This window comes from Nomascus leucogenys, chromosome 11, assembly GCF_006542625.1.
Source record: "Nomascus leucogenys isolate Asia chromosome 11, Asia_NLE_v1, whole genome shotgun sequence".
In the NCBI taxonomy this organism is placed as follows: domain Eukaryota; kingdom Metazoa; phylum Chordata; class Mammalia; order Primates; family Hylobatidae; genus Nomascus; species Nomascus leucogenys.
Genome location: NC_044391.1, coordinates 48,869,264 through 48,885,606, shown reverse-complemented (window position 1 = coordinate 48,885,606; position 16,343 = coordinate 48,869,264). Strand labels below are relative to the sequence as shown.

Here is a 16,343-nt window from a genome sequence, read left to right as displayed (position 1 = left end):
AAGGCAGAAATAATGATGTTCTTTGAAACCAACACGAACAAAGACACAACATACCAGAATCTCTGGGACACGTTCAAAGCAATGTGTAGAGGGAAATTCATAGCACTAAATGCCCACAAGAGAAAGTAGGAAAGATCTAAAACTGACACCCTAACATCACAGTTAAAAGAACTAGAAAAGCAAGAGCAAACACATTCAAAAGCTAGCAGAAGGCAAGAAATAACTAAGATCAGAGCAGAACTGAAGGAAGTAGAGACACAAAAAACCCTTCAAAAGATTAATGAATCCAGGAGCTGGTTTTTTGAAAAGATCAACAAAATTGATAGACCGCTAGCAAGACTAATAAAGAAGAAAAGACAGAAGAATCAAATAGATGCAATAAAAAATGATAAAGGGGATATCACCACCGATCCCACAGAAATACAAACTACCATCAGAGAATACTATAAACACCTCTATGCAAATAAACTAGAAAATCTAGAAGAAATGGATAAATTCCTCAACACATACATCCTCCCAAGACTAAACCAGGAAGAATTTGAATCTCTGAATGGACCAATAACAGGCTCTGAAATTGTGGCAATAATCAATAGCTTACCAACCAAAAAGAGTCCAGGACCAGATGGATTCACAGCCGAATTCTACCAGAGGTACAAAGAGGAGATGGTACCATTTCTTCTGAAACTATTCCAATCAATAGAAAAAGAGGGAATCCTCCCTAACTCATTTTATGAGGCCAGCATCATCCTGATACCAAAGCCTGGCAGAGACACAACAAAAAAAGAGAATTTTAGACCAATATCCTTGATGAACATTGATGCAAAAGTCCTCAATAAAATACTGGCAAACCGAATCCAGCAGCACATCAAAAAGCTTATCCACCATGATCAAGTGGGCTTCATCCCTGGGATGCAAGGCTGGTTCAACATACGCAAATCAATAAACGTAATCCAGCATATAAACAGAACCAAAGACAAAAACCACATGATTATCTCAATAGATGCATAAAAGGCCTTTGACAAAATTCAACAACGCTTCATGCTAAAAACTCTCAATAAATTAGGTATTGATGGGATGTATCTCAAAATAATAAGAGCTATCTATGACAAACCCACAGCCAATATCATACTGAATGGGCAAAAACTGGAAGCATTCCCTTTGAAAACTGGCACAAGACAGGGATGCCCTCTCTCACCACTCCTATTCAACATAGTGTTGGAAGTTCTGGCCAGGGCAATCAGGCAGGAGAAAGAAATAAAGGGTATTCAATTAGGAAAAGAGGAAGTCAAATTGTCCCTGTTTGCAGATGACATGATTGTATATTTAGAAAACCCCATCATCTCAGCCCCAAATCTCCTTAAGCTGATAAGCAACTTCAGCAAAGTCTCAGGATACAAAATCAATGTACAAAAATCACAAGCATTCTTATACACCAATAACAGACAAACAGAGAGCCAAATCATGAGTGAACTCCCATTCACAATTGCTTCAAAGAGAATAAAATACCTAGGAATCCAACTTACAAGGGATGTGAAGGACCTCTTCAAGGAGAACTACAAACCACTGTTCAATGAAATAAAAGAGGACACAAACAAATGGAAGAACATTTCATTCTCATGGATAGGAAGAATCAATATCGTGAAAATGGCCATACTAGCCAAGATAATTTATAGATTCAATGCCATCCCCATCAAGCTACCAATGATTTTCTTCACAGATTTGGAAAAAACTACTTTAAAGTTCATATGGAACCAAAAAAGAGCCCGCATTGCCAAGTCAATCCTAAGCCAAAAGAACAAAGCTGGAGGCATAATGCTACCTGACTTCAAGCAATACTACAAGGCTACAGTAACCAAAACAGCATGGTACTGGTACCAAAACAGAGATATAGACCAATGGAACAGAACAGAGCCCTCAGAAATAATAACACATATCTACAACTATCTGATCTTTGACAAACCTGACAAAAACAAGAAATGGGGAAAGGATTCCCTATTTAATAAATGGTGCTGGGAAAACTGGCTAGCCATATGTAGAAAGCTGAAACTGGATCCCTTCCTTACACCTTATACAAAAAATTAATTCAAGATGGATCAAAGACTTAAATGTTAGACCCAAAACCATAAAAACCCTAGAAGAATACCCAGGCAATACCATTCAGGACACAGGCACGGGCAAGGACTTCATGGCTAAAACACCAAAAGCATTGGCAACAAAAGCCAAAATTGACAAATGGAATCTAATTAAACTAAAGAGCTTCTGCATAGCAGAAGAAAGAATCATAAGAGGGAACAGGCAACCTACAGAATGGGAGAAAATTTTTGCAACCTACTCATCTGACAAAGGGCTAATATCCAGAATGTACAATAAACTCAAACAAATTTACAAGAAAAAAACAAACAACTCCATCAAAAAGTGGGCGAAGGATATGAACAGACACTTCTCAAAAGAAGACATTTATGCAGCCAAAAAACACATGAAAAAATGCTCATCATCACTGGCCATCAGAGAAATGCAAATCAAAACCACAATGAGATACCATCTCACACCAGTTAGAATGGCCATCATTAAAAAGTCAGGAAACAACAGGTGCTGGAGAGGATGTGGAGAAATAGGAACACTTTTACAGTGTTGGTGGGACTGTAAACTAGTTCAACCATTGTGGAAGTCAGTGTGGCGATTCCTCAGGGATCTAGAACTAGAAATACCATTTGACCCAGCCATCCCATTACTGGGTATATACCCAAAGGATTATAAATCATGCTGCTATAAAGACACATGCACACGTATGTTTATTGCAGCACTATTCACAATAGCAAAGACTTGGAACCAACCTAAATGTCCAACAACGATAGACTGGATTAAGAAAATGTGGCACATATACACCATGGAATACTATGCAGCCATAAAAAATGATGGGTTCATGTCCTTTGTAGGGACATGGATGAAACTGGAAACCATCATTCTCAGCAAACTATCGCAAGGACAAAAAACCAAACACCGCATGTTCTCACTCATAGGTGGGAATTGAGCAATGAGAACACATGGACACAGGAAGGGGAACATCACACACAGGTGCCTGTCGAGGGATAGGGGGAGGGGGGAGGGTAGCATTAGGAGATATACCTAACGTAAATGACGAGTTAATGGATGCAGCACACCAACATTGCACATGTATACATATGTAACAAACCTGCACATTGTGCACATGTACCCTAAAACTTAAAGTATAATAATAATAAAATTAAAAAAAAAGTTTTAAAAAGAAGAAGAACCAGCAGCCCAACTCTTCCGAAACTCTCCTTTTAGCTGGGAGCATCTGTCAGTAAAGGGGCCGGGACAGATCTCTTAGCGCCTGGTAGGTGATTGGAGGAATTTTGGCTTTTACTTTGAGTGAGATGGGAAGCCAGCGGAAGCCGTGGAGCAGAGGGTAGTCTCATTTTAGAGATGAGGAAAATAAAAGGCTACCCCACAGTAAGTGCACCACTTGCGTTTAAATAAAAAAATATATATATATTAACAGGAGGTAACCACTGATCTGGGGCCACTAGTCCAGAGATTCGAAATGAAGCGGGGGGAGACACGTTAAGATTAATCTACAGGGAAACAAATTATTTACACCGAAATACAATTTAACACAAACATACGCAAAGAGATATGCCGAGGAGTACTCCGGGGGCTGTATTCAGGCACTTGTTAACGAAAACGAAGCGAATCTGAAGCGAATCTTGACGCCTCAAACCCTGTCCAGCCTACTTGATTCCGGGGGTGGGGCTGTGGGAATCGCTGCCCACCCGGAATCCGGCCTGCCCCAGCATGGCCACGCCCCAGCCACGCCCCGCCGACGGCCTGCCGCCGGGGTTGGCCGCGGCGGTGGCTGAGGCCACGGTGCCCGGAAGTGCGGCTGACGTGTCCCGGCAGCGCTCGGAATTGTGGGCGACTTGGCTAATGGCGTCGGCTAGTTTTAGGGGCCTGGGGAGCTGGCGCTGAAGCTTCTTGCCAGGTTGGCTGGTGACACCCGGCGTGGCTGGGCCCGGCGGCAGCGGAGGGACCTGCCCACCTTGTGGGCTCCTCCGCCAGAGTCGGCGGAGCCTAGCAGGGAGGGGCGACTGCGGGGGACGCCTCCGAGAGAAACCGGAGGTGTTGCGGGGAGGCTGCTGGTGGACGCTCGAGCAGGCTCCGGGTTCGCAGCCCAGGGCCCAAAAAGCGGGCTGCTGAAGGACCAGAGACACCGGGAGGGAGCTGCCTGTGTCCCCAAGGAGCTGACAGTGCCAGAGCTTGTTTGTACCTCTCGGAAATTGGCTGGGACCTTGGAGGATCATGTCCGGCACCAGCAGCCCCGAGGCGGTGAAGAAGCTGCTGGAGAATATGCAGAGCGACTTGCGCGCCTTGTCACTGGAGTGCAAGAAGAAATTCCCACCTGTCAAAGAGGTAAGCTTCAGGTGACGTCAGGAGAAGGCACTGTGAGCATGCCTGGTCCTGTTAGACCCAGTGCTTCACCCCAGTTTCCATTCCTAATTTTCATTCAGGCCTCACCTTTCCAGATTTCTGAGTCGGTGGGTTGTTCCACAAGGGCTTTTTATAGTTTCCACTGGAGAAGGCTGAGGCACTTTGATTTTCTCCCCTCTCCTGTCCTCCCAGTTTAGGAGTGAAGTTCATGAAGTGAGCCTATTCAGTTAATCCAGCTAGGTGTACTGTACACTAGCCTGTTGTCGCCTTTTTCTTACTCGAAACTGGCCAAACCAAAATTGAAAAACTTGTTTGTTGCTCCCTGAAACGAGTATCCACCCATCTTGTTGAAACCTGTACTCCTCACGTTTATGGCGTATCACTGAATTGGAAACAATTTTCCTTCTGGTATATATCATTCAGCTTAACTCTGTATCAATCCTTTGACGTGTTAATAAACTATCTAGAGCCACCTAATTTATGAAGAATATTGAAGATCCACATAATCATGTTAAACCTTGTTGTTATGAGCAGTACTGTAGTGGAAAGTTGGGCTTGCAGTCAGAGCGAATACACCTGAATTTAGTTCCAGTAATAAATCTTAACCTCTTTGAGCTTCAGGTTTTTTTTTTTTTTCAGCTGTAAAATAGGGTTAAAGGATGGTTTTATATTATGTATGGGAAAGATGTCAGAGCAAAGGGGTATTATTAAAGAGACCCCAGTAAATAATACATGGAAATTAAATTCTCCAAATAGTTCTTGAGTTGAAATATTTAACATTTGGTTACTATTTGCTTTTTCTCTTAAAATGCCATTTAAATTCTCTAAAAAACAAACAAACAGAAAAAACACCAGAAACAGGCCTGGCTAATTTTGTATTTTTACTAGAAACAGGGTTTCTGCATGTTGGTCAGGCTGGTCTCGAACTCCCGACCTCTGATGATACCCCCGCCTCGGCCTCCCAAAGTGCTGGGATTACAGGGGTGAGCCACAGCGCCCGGCTGTTTTTATTTTTATTCCTATTTAATGTAATTTGTTTTACCTGCAATTTCGTTTACTCTTTGCCCTAAAAATTCACCGAGGGATTTCATATTTACAGATTTATTTAAATATACCTTTATTATTATGAAGATTATGTAATTAGAACTTAACCAATAAATTTTGGATTTTAGTCTTGTAAGGAATATTAACTTTTCTGTAAGTACATTGGTTTTATCAGTTTTCAACAAACTCCATCTTGTATTTCTTTAATAAAGTATTACCCAGTAATGGAAACCAGATGTGCCACTTTTTGAAAGATGGCTGTTATGTTTTATTTCACATAGTCAATAGTCTGTTTTGATATTGATTTTCATTTTTTTTATATCTGTTGAAAGTTATAATAAGTAAATCTAAAGAATTAGGCTGTTTTAGAGAATTTTAAAGACTTCAGTTGTTTTAATTATAAGAGAAATGCTCTCATTTAGAAAATATCAAACACTATTTTGTAATTTCAACAATAATTTGTAGAACTGACTTCACAGTTCTAATAATTCATACGAAAACTGTGGTTCCTCTATAGGCTGTTGTGGTCTAGCTTGGAAATTTAATTGCCATTTATTACATTTTTTTGTTTTGTTTTTTTGATTTTGGAAATGGGGTCTCTGTGGCCCAGGCTGGAGTGCACTGGTGTGATCTGCAACCTCGAACTCCCTGGCTCAGGAGATTCTCCCACCTCAGCCCCCCGAGTTGCAGCGACTACAAGTGCATACCACCACGACAGGCTGTTTTCGCTTTTTTTTTTTTTTTTTTTTTTTTTTTAGAGACAGGGTTTTGGCAGGCTGGTCTCCTGAACTGGGCTCAAGCAATCTGCCCACCTCTGCCTCCCAAAGTGCTGGGATTACAGGTGTAAACCACCATGCCCAGCCGGAAGCTGCTGGAGGATCCCTTGAGCCCAGACAGTCAAGGCTGCAGTGAGTGGTGATTGTGCCACTGTACTCCAGCCTGGGAGACAGAACGAGACCCTGTCTCAAAACAAACAAACGAAAAAGCTTATTAGTTTTTACTTGAACACTGGCTAGAGAGATATTTTGTAATTGCACCTAGTCTTTGAGATAATAGCAAAAATAATTCTTGTGATTATCTCTGATACATAATTTTGTATATGGTACATGTTTATAAGAATTTGTTCAATGAAAGCTTTTTGATTTCTTACCCAGTGACACTGGGCACTACTTTAGGAATTGAAAAATGATCTTGACTGTGTCATAGGTTTAAAACAAAGAGAGTCATTAGCCTAATTATGATGATGTTTTAGGACAAAAGCTTTGACTTTCAAGAAATAGCTTGGCTGAATTAAATTTTCTCTATTAAATTAATAAGAGTGCCAAATTTTGGCTTTTGTTCTTCAAGAAACTGGTAAGATTTTGGTTTTATTTTTCTCTTTGGGTGCCAACTAAACTTTAAGGCAAAGTCTAAGAAGCTAGTTAACAGAGACATTTTATATTTAGTCTTTATTTCAAATTTTTAGTCATTTCTGCGTTTTATGGCCATAGTGCTTGACTATTATTTTATTTATTTATTTATTTATTTATTTATTTATTGAGACAGGATCTCTTTCACCTAGGCTGGAAGTGCAGTGGCAGGATCTTGGCTCACTGCAGCCTTGACCTCCTGGGTTCAAGTGATTCTCCCACCTCAGCCTCCTGAGTAGCTGGGACTACAGGTCCCACCACACGCAGCTGATTTTTGTATTTTTTTTGTAGAGACAGGGTCTCACCATGTTGCCCAGGCTCGTCTCCAACTCCTGCGATTAGGCAATCTGTCCACTTCCGATTCCCAAAGTGCAAGGATTATAGGCGTATCCCAGGCTGGCCATGTAATTCTTTTTTAAAATTAATAATAAGCTGGATTTAAAGATTTCAAATCTGTTAGAAAAACCAATAAAAGAGTATTGATAAAGGATAGTGCCTTATTTACTGATATTTACTTACTGTCTTTGGACTTCTACATGGTTTTTCCTACCTTACTGTTTTCATTTTTAACTCTATCCTTTGTATATTAAATTGTTTTGTAGTGGCTATGGCTTTATTCTGTCATTTTGTAATAACCTCTTTCTCTTTTTTTCTATTTTTCTTAGTCCTTATGCATAAATCTTCATGTTTTAGCAGTATAACTTTTTTTAGTACAACTGTACTAGCTAATTTGGGAATATTTGTATGAAATTTTTTTCTTTGTTTTAAAAATTACTTTGAAGCCTTCCATGATCACTTCTATGTGATTAATATTCAGTGGCCTTTAGAGGAAGAGACCTCTGAAGCTTTATGTTTATGTATTTCATGAATAAAAACTTTTTTTTATTTCCTATTTGCAGGTACAGATGAGGGGTATCTAACTGAGCCTGGAAGTTGGAGGAGGGGAGTCATTCCTAGCAGAGGAAATAGCACTTGTTTTTAGTATTCCATGTAAAATAAATTTTATACTGAAGATGATTGGAGCCATTAGAGCTTTTTGAAAGAGAGTAATATGATCAAATTGATATTTAGTAACATTGCCTTGACAATTGGTAGGAAGAATTAGAGGGTATTGAGACAGAAGCAAAGAGAGCAAAGTTTAAAAAATGATGATTCTCTGTTTTGAAGCAGTAGTGGACATAGACAGAAGGTTGCTTGCATTAAGTTGGACAGTAGTGAAAGAGAGTATAGATTGAAAAGGTAAAAATTACCAAGGCATGGTAACCTTTTATATAATGGAGAGAGAGAAATGTGTGATGCCTCCCAGGTTTCTGGCTTGGGAAACTAGGTGGATCATTAAGAGAAGAAATAAAAGAGGAGGAAATGTTTTGGGGGAAAAGAGTAGTCATGTATGTGTATTGTTTGAGACGGAGTCTCTGTTGCCTAGGCTGGAGTGCAGTGACACAATCTCGGCTCACTGCAACCTCTGCCTCCCAGGTTCAAGTGATTCTCCTGCCTCAGCCTCCTGAATACCTGGGATCACAGGCGTGTGCCACCACACCTGGCTAATTTTTTTGTATTTTTAGTAGAGACGGGGTTTCACCATGTTGGCCAGCCTACTCTCGAACTCCTGACCTCAGGTGATCTGCCTGCCTCGGCCTCCCAAAGTATTGAGATAACAGGTGTGAGCCACCAAACCTGGCAGAGTAGTCATTAAGATTTATGTGTAACATCTAAGTGGAACTGACCAGTAGGTGTTTGAAAATGATGGTTTGGCACTTAAGAGGGAGGTCTAGAATTTCAAATTTAGGAGTATCAGTTTATAAATGATATTAGAAACCATAGAAGTGGATGAAATGGGCCAGGAAGAGTGTGTGTATAGAGTGAGAGTATCAGGACTGGAAAAGGAGCTTTGGGAAACAACATTAAAGAAAAAGGCTGCTGGGCAGACTGAGGTTAAAGATACAGGAGAGAAGGGTAAAACTCGTTAGAGAAAACTGAAGTTTCAGTGGCATAAGTATATGAACAGGATTTCAATCTGAGAAAGGACACATTATCTTCTGACAGAGGAAGGACAGAGGAAAAACCGGGTTTGAATGTGACAAATTTGACGGAAGGAAGCGACAAGTTGTGGGCAGTTTGGTCTGTGGCCTCTGCTTTCTTGGGAAGATAAGAAACAAGCTTGTTACTAGGAATAATTAAGTGATAAAAGAAGTAGGGGGTGGGAAGTTTGAGGAGAGCAGTGGATCACTTTGGAGAAGTGGAGGAGAAATTGTCTTGGAACACTTAAGAGTCTTAGCAGGAAGAGTGGTTGAAATAATGGTGGATTGTGAGAGCTAGGTTGGATTCCCAAAGAAGGAAAGCCAATAGTTGGGATTGATTGGATGATGATGGGAAGGTTATCTATTTCATCAAAGAGCAGTGGGGTTGGGGAGTGAGAGAGCTAGAAGGATAGGAGTTGGGACAATGGTGGGAATCCTGTATTTCAGATTGCCCAGTACTAGAGGATGATGAAGTCCAGGGAATGGGTGGTAGAAGAGTAAAGGGAAAGAAGTTCATTTGAGTTTAGGTGGTCAGAATTAGGGAATTGGATAGATTTCTTTTCTCTCTTTTTAAATGATGCAGAATCAGTAAGGGTATAAATAATTTAAAAGTGCAAGTAGTCTTCCCAGGCTGTGTACTTTAAGTTTCCTGTTACCCATTGAGACCTGATAGAAATTGGCTGGCAGAGAAAAGCAAAGATTTCTTGTGATAGAGTTCCTCAGTATCCAGGTGTTTTGCTTTGTTAACTGACTTAGGGAGACCCCTGGTAAAAGAGATACCTTCTACTTGCTGTGACAGGATTTGCCATTTAACCAGATATTTAGGGACTGTGACTAATGTCATTGGCTCTCCTGGTTGGGTTAACACCTCATTTGCACGACCTTATGACAGTGAAGATGAGGGCTGGATAATCTTTACGAGCTTACTTGGGATCTGTTTTGATTTAGAATTTGATAATGTATTGTAGTTTCTTCCTCTTGACATTGTGTTCTTTCTCCCATAAGCGTAATATAATATATTCATGCTTTATATATTGAAAGCCATAAACTGAAATAAATGATTACCTGTGCTTTGGTGACAGAAAAAATAAAAGACATAGTCTCTAATTTATAAGCCAAAAAGGAAGATATATTTCAAAATTTGATTTATTTTTCTTTTTTCCTTTATGTAAGTATAGCTGAACATTTTCAACCATGTATGAAGTCGAAGGTTTTGCTGTTACTGTTATAATTTAACACAAATTTATGAGTCTCCTAAAAAAGCACAGCAGGAACACAGAAATAATTGAGAAATTGCCTTTATTCTCATGAAGTTAACTCAAGGTTGAATAAACTGTTGCCTTCCCACTAGGCTTGGAACTTTGCATCCTTAGACTCTAATGCAACATGCCATATTAAATATTTCATTTTACAGATGAGGAAACTGGTTTAGACAGGTTTAGTAATTTGCATAAGGTAGTAAAGCTGGAAAATGGTGGAAATGGTATGTGAGTCCACATGAGTCCATCTCTAACTCGTCTCCCATTTTCCATTATATCATGCTGCACATACCTTTACAACTTTATTGTTTTTGTTATTGTTCCCATTTGTTTACCTTGCTTCATTATTTCTTACTATTGGTTATTCTTTCCATCTTGGAACCCTCTAGTTTTGAATTTTGTAACACTGTACTTCCCTGTTTCCCCTCTCAGTGTTCCACATCCTTTTCTTTTTTCTTTTTGTTTCTATTTTTTGAGACAGGGTCTCACTCTGTCACCCTGGTTGGAGTACAGTGGGCTATCTTGGCTCACTGCGGCCTCTGTCTCCCAGGCTCAAATGATCCTCCCACCTCAGCCTCCTGAGTAGCTGGGACTGTAGGCAGATGCCACCACAGCCAGCAAATTTTTGTATTTTTTCATAATGACAGGATTTTGCCATGTTGCCTGGGCTGGTCTCGAATCCCTGAGCTCAAGCAATCCACCTGCCTCAGCCTCCCAAAGTGCTGGGATTACAGACCCGAGCCACTGTGCCCGGCCATCCTTTTCTTTACATACAAGTGTCTCCCAGGTTCTGTCTTCAGATCTTCTCTTTCTCCATGCTCACCTGCTTGGCATCATCCACTCCTATTGCCTCTGGCCTCCCTATGATGCTGATGACTCTTAAATCTGCTTCACTCATTTGCTCTCTTTACTGAGTGTAGATCTGCATTTCCAGCTGCACATCAAACACATCTAAGATGTTTTTTCACATGCGTCAGCAGAACTTCTTCTTTTTCTTTTCTTTCTTTCTTTTTTCTTTTTCTTTTTTTTTTTTTTTTTTTTTTTTTGAGACAAAGTCTCGCTCTTGTCCCCCAGGCTTAAGTGCAATGGCGCGATTTCAGCTCACTGCAACCTCCACCTCCCGGGTTCAAGCGATTCTCCTGCCTCAGCCTTCTGAGTAGCTGGGATTACAGGCGCCTGCCACCATGCCCGGCTAATTTTTGTATTTTCAGTAGAGATGGGTTTCACCATGTTGGCCAGGCTGGTCTCGAACTCCTGACCTCAGGTGACCCACCTGCCTTGGCCTCCCAAAGTGTTGGGATTACAGGCATGAGCCACTGCACTTGGCCTCTTCTTTTTCTTTTCTTTTGAGACTCGTGTTATCCAGGCTGGAGTGCAGTGGCGCAATCTCGGCTCACCGCAACTTCTGCCTCCCGGGTTCAAGTGATTATCTCGCCTCAGCTTCCTGAGTAGCTGGGATTACAGGCACCCACCACCATGCCTGGCTAATTTTGTATTTTTAGTAGAGACAAGGTTTCTCTGTGTTGGTCAGGCTGGTCTCAAACTCCTGACCTCAGGTTATCTGCCCGCCTCGGCCTCTCAAAGTGCTGGGATTACAGGTGTGAGCCATCGTGGCCAGCCAGATAGAACTTCTTGTAATTGAACTGGTCTTTTCCTCAAAATGTCATTTTCCCCCTATTTCAGTTGTTTTATTAATGGTATCTAGCACTGTTGCCTACTTTAGTCATATTTGGCTATCTTCTCTCCCTCATCTCTCTTTATTCACTGTCACCTGTTCCTTCCAGCTCTGTAATTTTTAGCATACTTCTCCTTTTTTCTGTTTTCTCAGCTATTATGCTAGTAGTAACATTGTGCCTGGCCTTTGACATACATTAATAGCATACATGACTTCAAATCATTCTGTATGTCACCCATACAGAAGCCCAGGATGTCTACTCTACTTATAGGACTTTAACATAGCATTTAATATTCTCTTGATTTTCCTAACCTTCCTTTTTAGCTTTATCACCCTCAAGTCTTCTTCATATGCCTTTATACTACAGCCCAACTAGGTTACCTGCTAGTCTCCAAATACGTCCTGCTGCTTCTCTCTTTCATGTTATGGCTTCTTTGTTTTTTTGTTGTTGTTGTTATTTTTGGAGATGGAGTCTCTCACTCTTGCCCAGGCTGGAGTGTAGTGACGTGATCTCGGCTCACTGCAACCCCCACCTCCCAGGTTCAAGCGATTCTCATGCCTCAGCCTCCCAAGTGGCTGGGATTACAGGCGCCCGCTATCATGCCTGGCTAATTTTTGTATTTTTGGTAGAGTATTTTTAGTAATCTAGTAATTTAGCCTGGGTGAAAGAGTGAAACTCTATCTTTAAAAAAAAATTAATCTTCAACAAGTATCTAATTAGCACCTCCTAGGTATACAAATGCTTTGCATTATAGTGAATTTAGCATTTAGTAATTTAGTATTTTTAGTAATTTTGTATTTTAGTTTCACCATATTGGCCAGGCTGGTCGTGAACTCCTGACTTCATGATCTGCCCGCCTCAGCCTCCCAAAGTGCTGGGATTACAGGCGTGAGCCACCACGCCCATCCTTTTCTTAAAAATTTAGTCTTCAGCCAGGCACAGTGGCTCACACCTGTAATCCCAGCACTTTGGGAGGCCGAGGCGGGCTGATAACCTGAGGTCAGGAGTTCACGACCAGCCTGGCCAATGTGGCGAAATCCCATCTCTACTAAAAATAAAAAAAATTACCTGGGCATGGTGGTGGACGCCTGTAATACCAGCTACTCGGGAGGCTGAGGCAGGAGAATTGCTTGAACCCAGGAGGTGGAGGTTGCAGTGAGCTGAGATCTCACCATTGCACTCTAGCCTGGGCAATGAGAGCTAAACTCCGTCTCAAAAAAAAAAAAAAAAAAGGAAAAGGAAGGAAAAAGCATACCACCTATATGGGAATACCATGTATATATTTTTAGTTATATTCATGTAATCTGCATTCCAGTCTTTGATTTGTTAAGGAAATTTTGTTTCCTAGAAGCTAGAGGTTCTAGAATAGAATGTCATATAGGTATATATTTTTAGAGGTTTTTAGGGTTGTAGAATAATTGAATGTTACAGAAGAAAATCTTATTGATTTCAATGTAGTATTTGTTTTGTGAGCATTTTGTCACCTAAACGGTGTTCTAGATGTATCAAGTACTCCCAGTGTACACTTGACTTCAGGTCTTTTGATTTTACCTGACATCTGAAATCACAAGTCTTCAGGCAGCTCCATACCTCTCTTGTGTCTCATTAGTACATTATTTTATCTAAGTTGCCATTAACTTGAATTTCACTTTTTTTTTTTGAGACAGAGTCTCGCTCCATCGCCCAGGCTGGAGTGCAGTGGCATGATCTAGGCTTACTGCAACCTACGCCTCCCAGGCTCAAGCGATTCCCTTGCCTCAGCCTCCTGTGTAGCTGGTATTACAGGTGCACACCACTACTGCCCGGCTAATTTTTTGTATTTTTAGTAGAGACGGGATTTCATTATGTTGGCCAGGCTAGTCTTGAATGCCTGACTTCAAATGATCCACCCGCCTCAGCCTCCCAAAGTATTGGGATTACAGGCATGCACCACCATGCGCAGCCTCACATTTCTTCTTTAGCTCTTGTTTCTTGCTGTGTCCTGTGGATAAATAATTTGGACCTTTGGTAAATTTGCCTTAATATCCAGGTTTTATTCTTATAGACATCGTGAAAAACATTTGTTATTTAAAAACAGAGCAGGGGGTAGGTGTGGAAGCTTATGCATATAATCCTGGGACTTTGGGAGGCCAAGACTGGAGGATCACTGAGATGGGAATTTGAGACTAGCCTGGGCAACATAGCAAGACCCCCATCTCTACTAAAAAATTAGCTGGACGTGGTGGCGTGTGCCTATACTCCCGGCCATTTGGGAGGCTAAGGCAGGAGGATTGGTTGAGCCCAGGAATTCAATGCTGCAGTGAGTTATGAAGGCGTCACTGTACTGGGTAGGTCCATAGTTAGTTTTTTCCTTTCAAAGAATGTCCTTACACTACTGTTGACAGAGTGATACCTTATCTCAAAAACAAAAACAAGCAGAACAGCAACTTTTGTGGAAAAAATAACCTTTTAAATAAGTTTTTGTGTGTGTGTAAATCTGTACATAGTTTTGATGGTGGACATTTGTTAATTCCTTTGCTACCATCCATTCCCTTTTGCTTCCTTCAGTGGTAGGCTATGTTCTTCTCTCATTTTCAACCCTTTGGATTCTCATTCCTAACTCCAGGGTACCATGATTAACTTAATCTACTTTATTTTTATTTATTTATTTTGAGACAGGGTCTTTCTCTGTTGCCCAGGCCGGAGTGTGGCAGTGCAATCACAACTCACTGTAGCCTCGACCACCTGAGCTCCCACCTCAGCTTCTCGAGTATCTGATACTACAGGCTCACACCACCACGTTTGCCTAATTTTTTTTTTTTTTTTTTTTTTTTTAAAGACAGCATCTGCCTATGTTGCCCAGGCTGGTCATGAGCTCTGAGGCTCAAGCGATCCTCTCGCCTTGACCTCCCAAAGTGCTGGGATTACAGGCGTGAGCCACTACTTCTGGCCTTAAGATTAGTCTACTTTAAATCCTCCTAACGGTTCCCCACCTCACCTCCATTCCTGCGCAATTACATAGTGCTAGTGAGTGCTTCTGGGAAAGAAAAGTTTTCTCTTTCTTTCTCTAAAGCTACTGAAAGAGACCCTTTCTCTCCTTCAAAATGGTGTCATATGAAATTTGAGGTGTAGAATGGCTGCAGCCGTTGTTGCCAAGGTTGGATGCAGCCTGAGGATGAACCTACTCATGGAACAGGGCAGAACCAAGAGAATGGCAGATAAGTGAAACTGCAACCCTGATGACATTGTAAATCTCTGGATCAGACTACCTCTGGATGTTTCAATTTGTGATACAGTAAAGTCCATCTCCCCTTTTTAAGTGAGTTAGAATTGGCACTTGTAGATATAATGTGTGTGTGTGTGTGTGTGTGTATAAAATACTAAAGTTTTTTTGGTACATTTAGAACTTTCCATTTCTTCCCTTAGGAACATTTATTATATAACTACTGTATGAAAGGCACTGGGATAGACATTAATAATATAGAGATATGAATGAGATATGTTTCTTATCTTTATTATTCTTATAGATAGTACGAAGAAACAGACATAATGAGATGAATAAGATAAAGTGTTACAGGTACAAGCCATAGACAGTACTAAAGGTAGAAAGGCTTTTCACTAGTTACCATAGAAGAAAGTGATGGAAGAAAAGGTTTCCGTCACTGCTTATGACACTAGGAGGGTGACAAAATCAGAAGGACCTGCACCATAAGTCTACAGCTATCATCTTGTTGTTACTCGTGGTTTAATTTCAGCAAAGCATTATTTGTCACATTAAATTAGTACTAATTTGGGTTTGTATCTCATTTGTGAATATGTTGATACTATAATTGAAGACCTATAAAGAGTATATTCCTGATTGTATTTATATATACATGTAAATTTGTCAGTGACTGGGTAGGTGCATAGTTTGTTTCTTCCTTTTAAAAGATGTCCTTACAGTACTGTACTAAATTTTGAGAAACACTAGTAGGAGTGGGCACTAGGGAATCATTGAAGAATTGAGACAGTGGATGGATGGAGGACAGGATTTTAGGTAGAGACATTTCTTCATTTAGGTTAATAATGAGTGTTTGAACTAAAGTGTGGGAGTGAGATTTGAGAAAAAGGTACAAGATAGGTTAACTAAAAAGACTTTGTGGCTGATTAGACTTGTGAGTTGAGGGAAAAAACCCGGGTATCTGGTCAGTGACTGGATAGATGATGCTGCTGGTAAGAAAAATAGAAATTGTAGAAAGAAGAAATAGGTTTTTCTGGCTGAGGTAGGAGTTTGGGGGTAGAAGGAAATGATAACATCTATTTTCAACATGTCGAATTTAAGGTGCCTTTTAAACATTTAGATTAATAATTTCTGTAGTATAGGAGACAGATCAGGAACAGGAATATAATTTAGAAGTCTTCAGCAGTTAGAAAGTAAATGAAACCATGAAATTACAGCCATCCTTTGATATCTGCAGGGAATTGGTTCCAAGAACCCCAGGGAATACCAAAATCTGAGGATATTCA

General features: G+C 40.6%; 1 protein-coding gene across 8 annotated transcripts in view; it reads left to right on the top strand.

Moving 5' to 3' along the window:
* The first annotated feature begins 3,916 nt into the window (after positions 1–3,916).
* Positions 3,917–16,343, top strand: part of MON2 (MON2 homolog, regulator of endosome-to-Golgi trafficking) — a 133,609-nt gene continuing 121,182 nt past the window's right edge. For 5 of the 8 annotated variants that reach the window (XM_004089597.3, XM_030822314.1, XM_030822308.1 and 2 more), the window contains exon 1: positions 3,918–4,431. In XM_004089597.3, coding sequence (XP_004089645.1) covers positions 4,321–4,431 — 111 coding nt within the window. In that variant the 5' untranslated portion in view covers positions 3,918–4,320. Of the gene's footprint in view, positions 4,432–16,343 lie in introns of all 8 variants that reach the window. The other 3 variants (XM_030822311.1, XM_030822309.1, XM_030822310.1) reach the window with 1 other exon arrangement.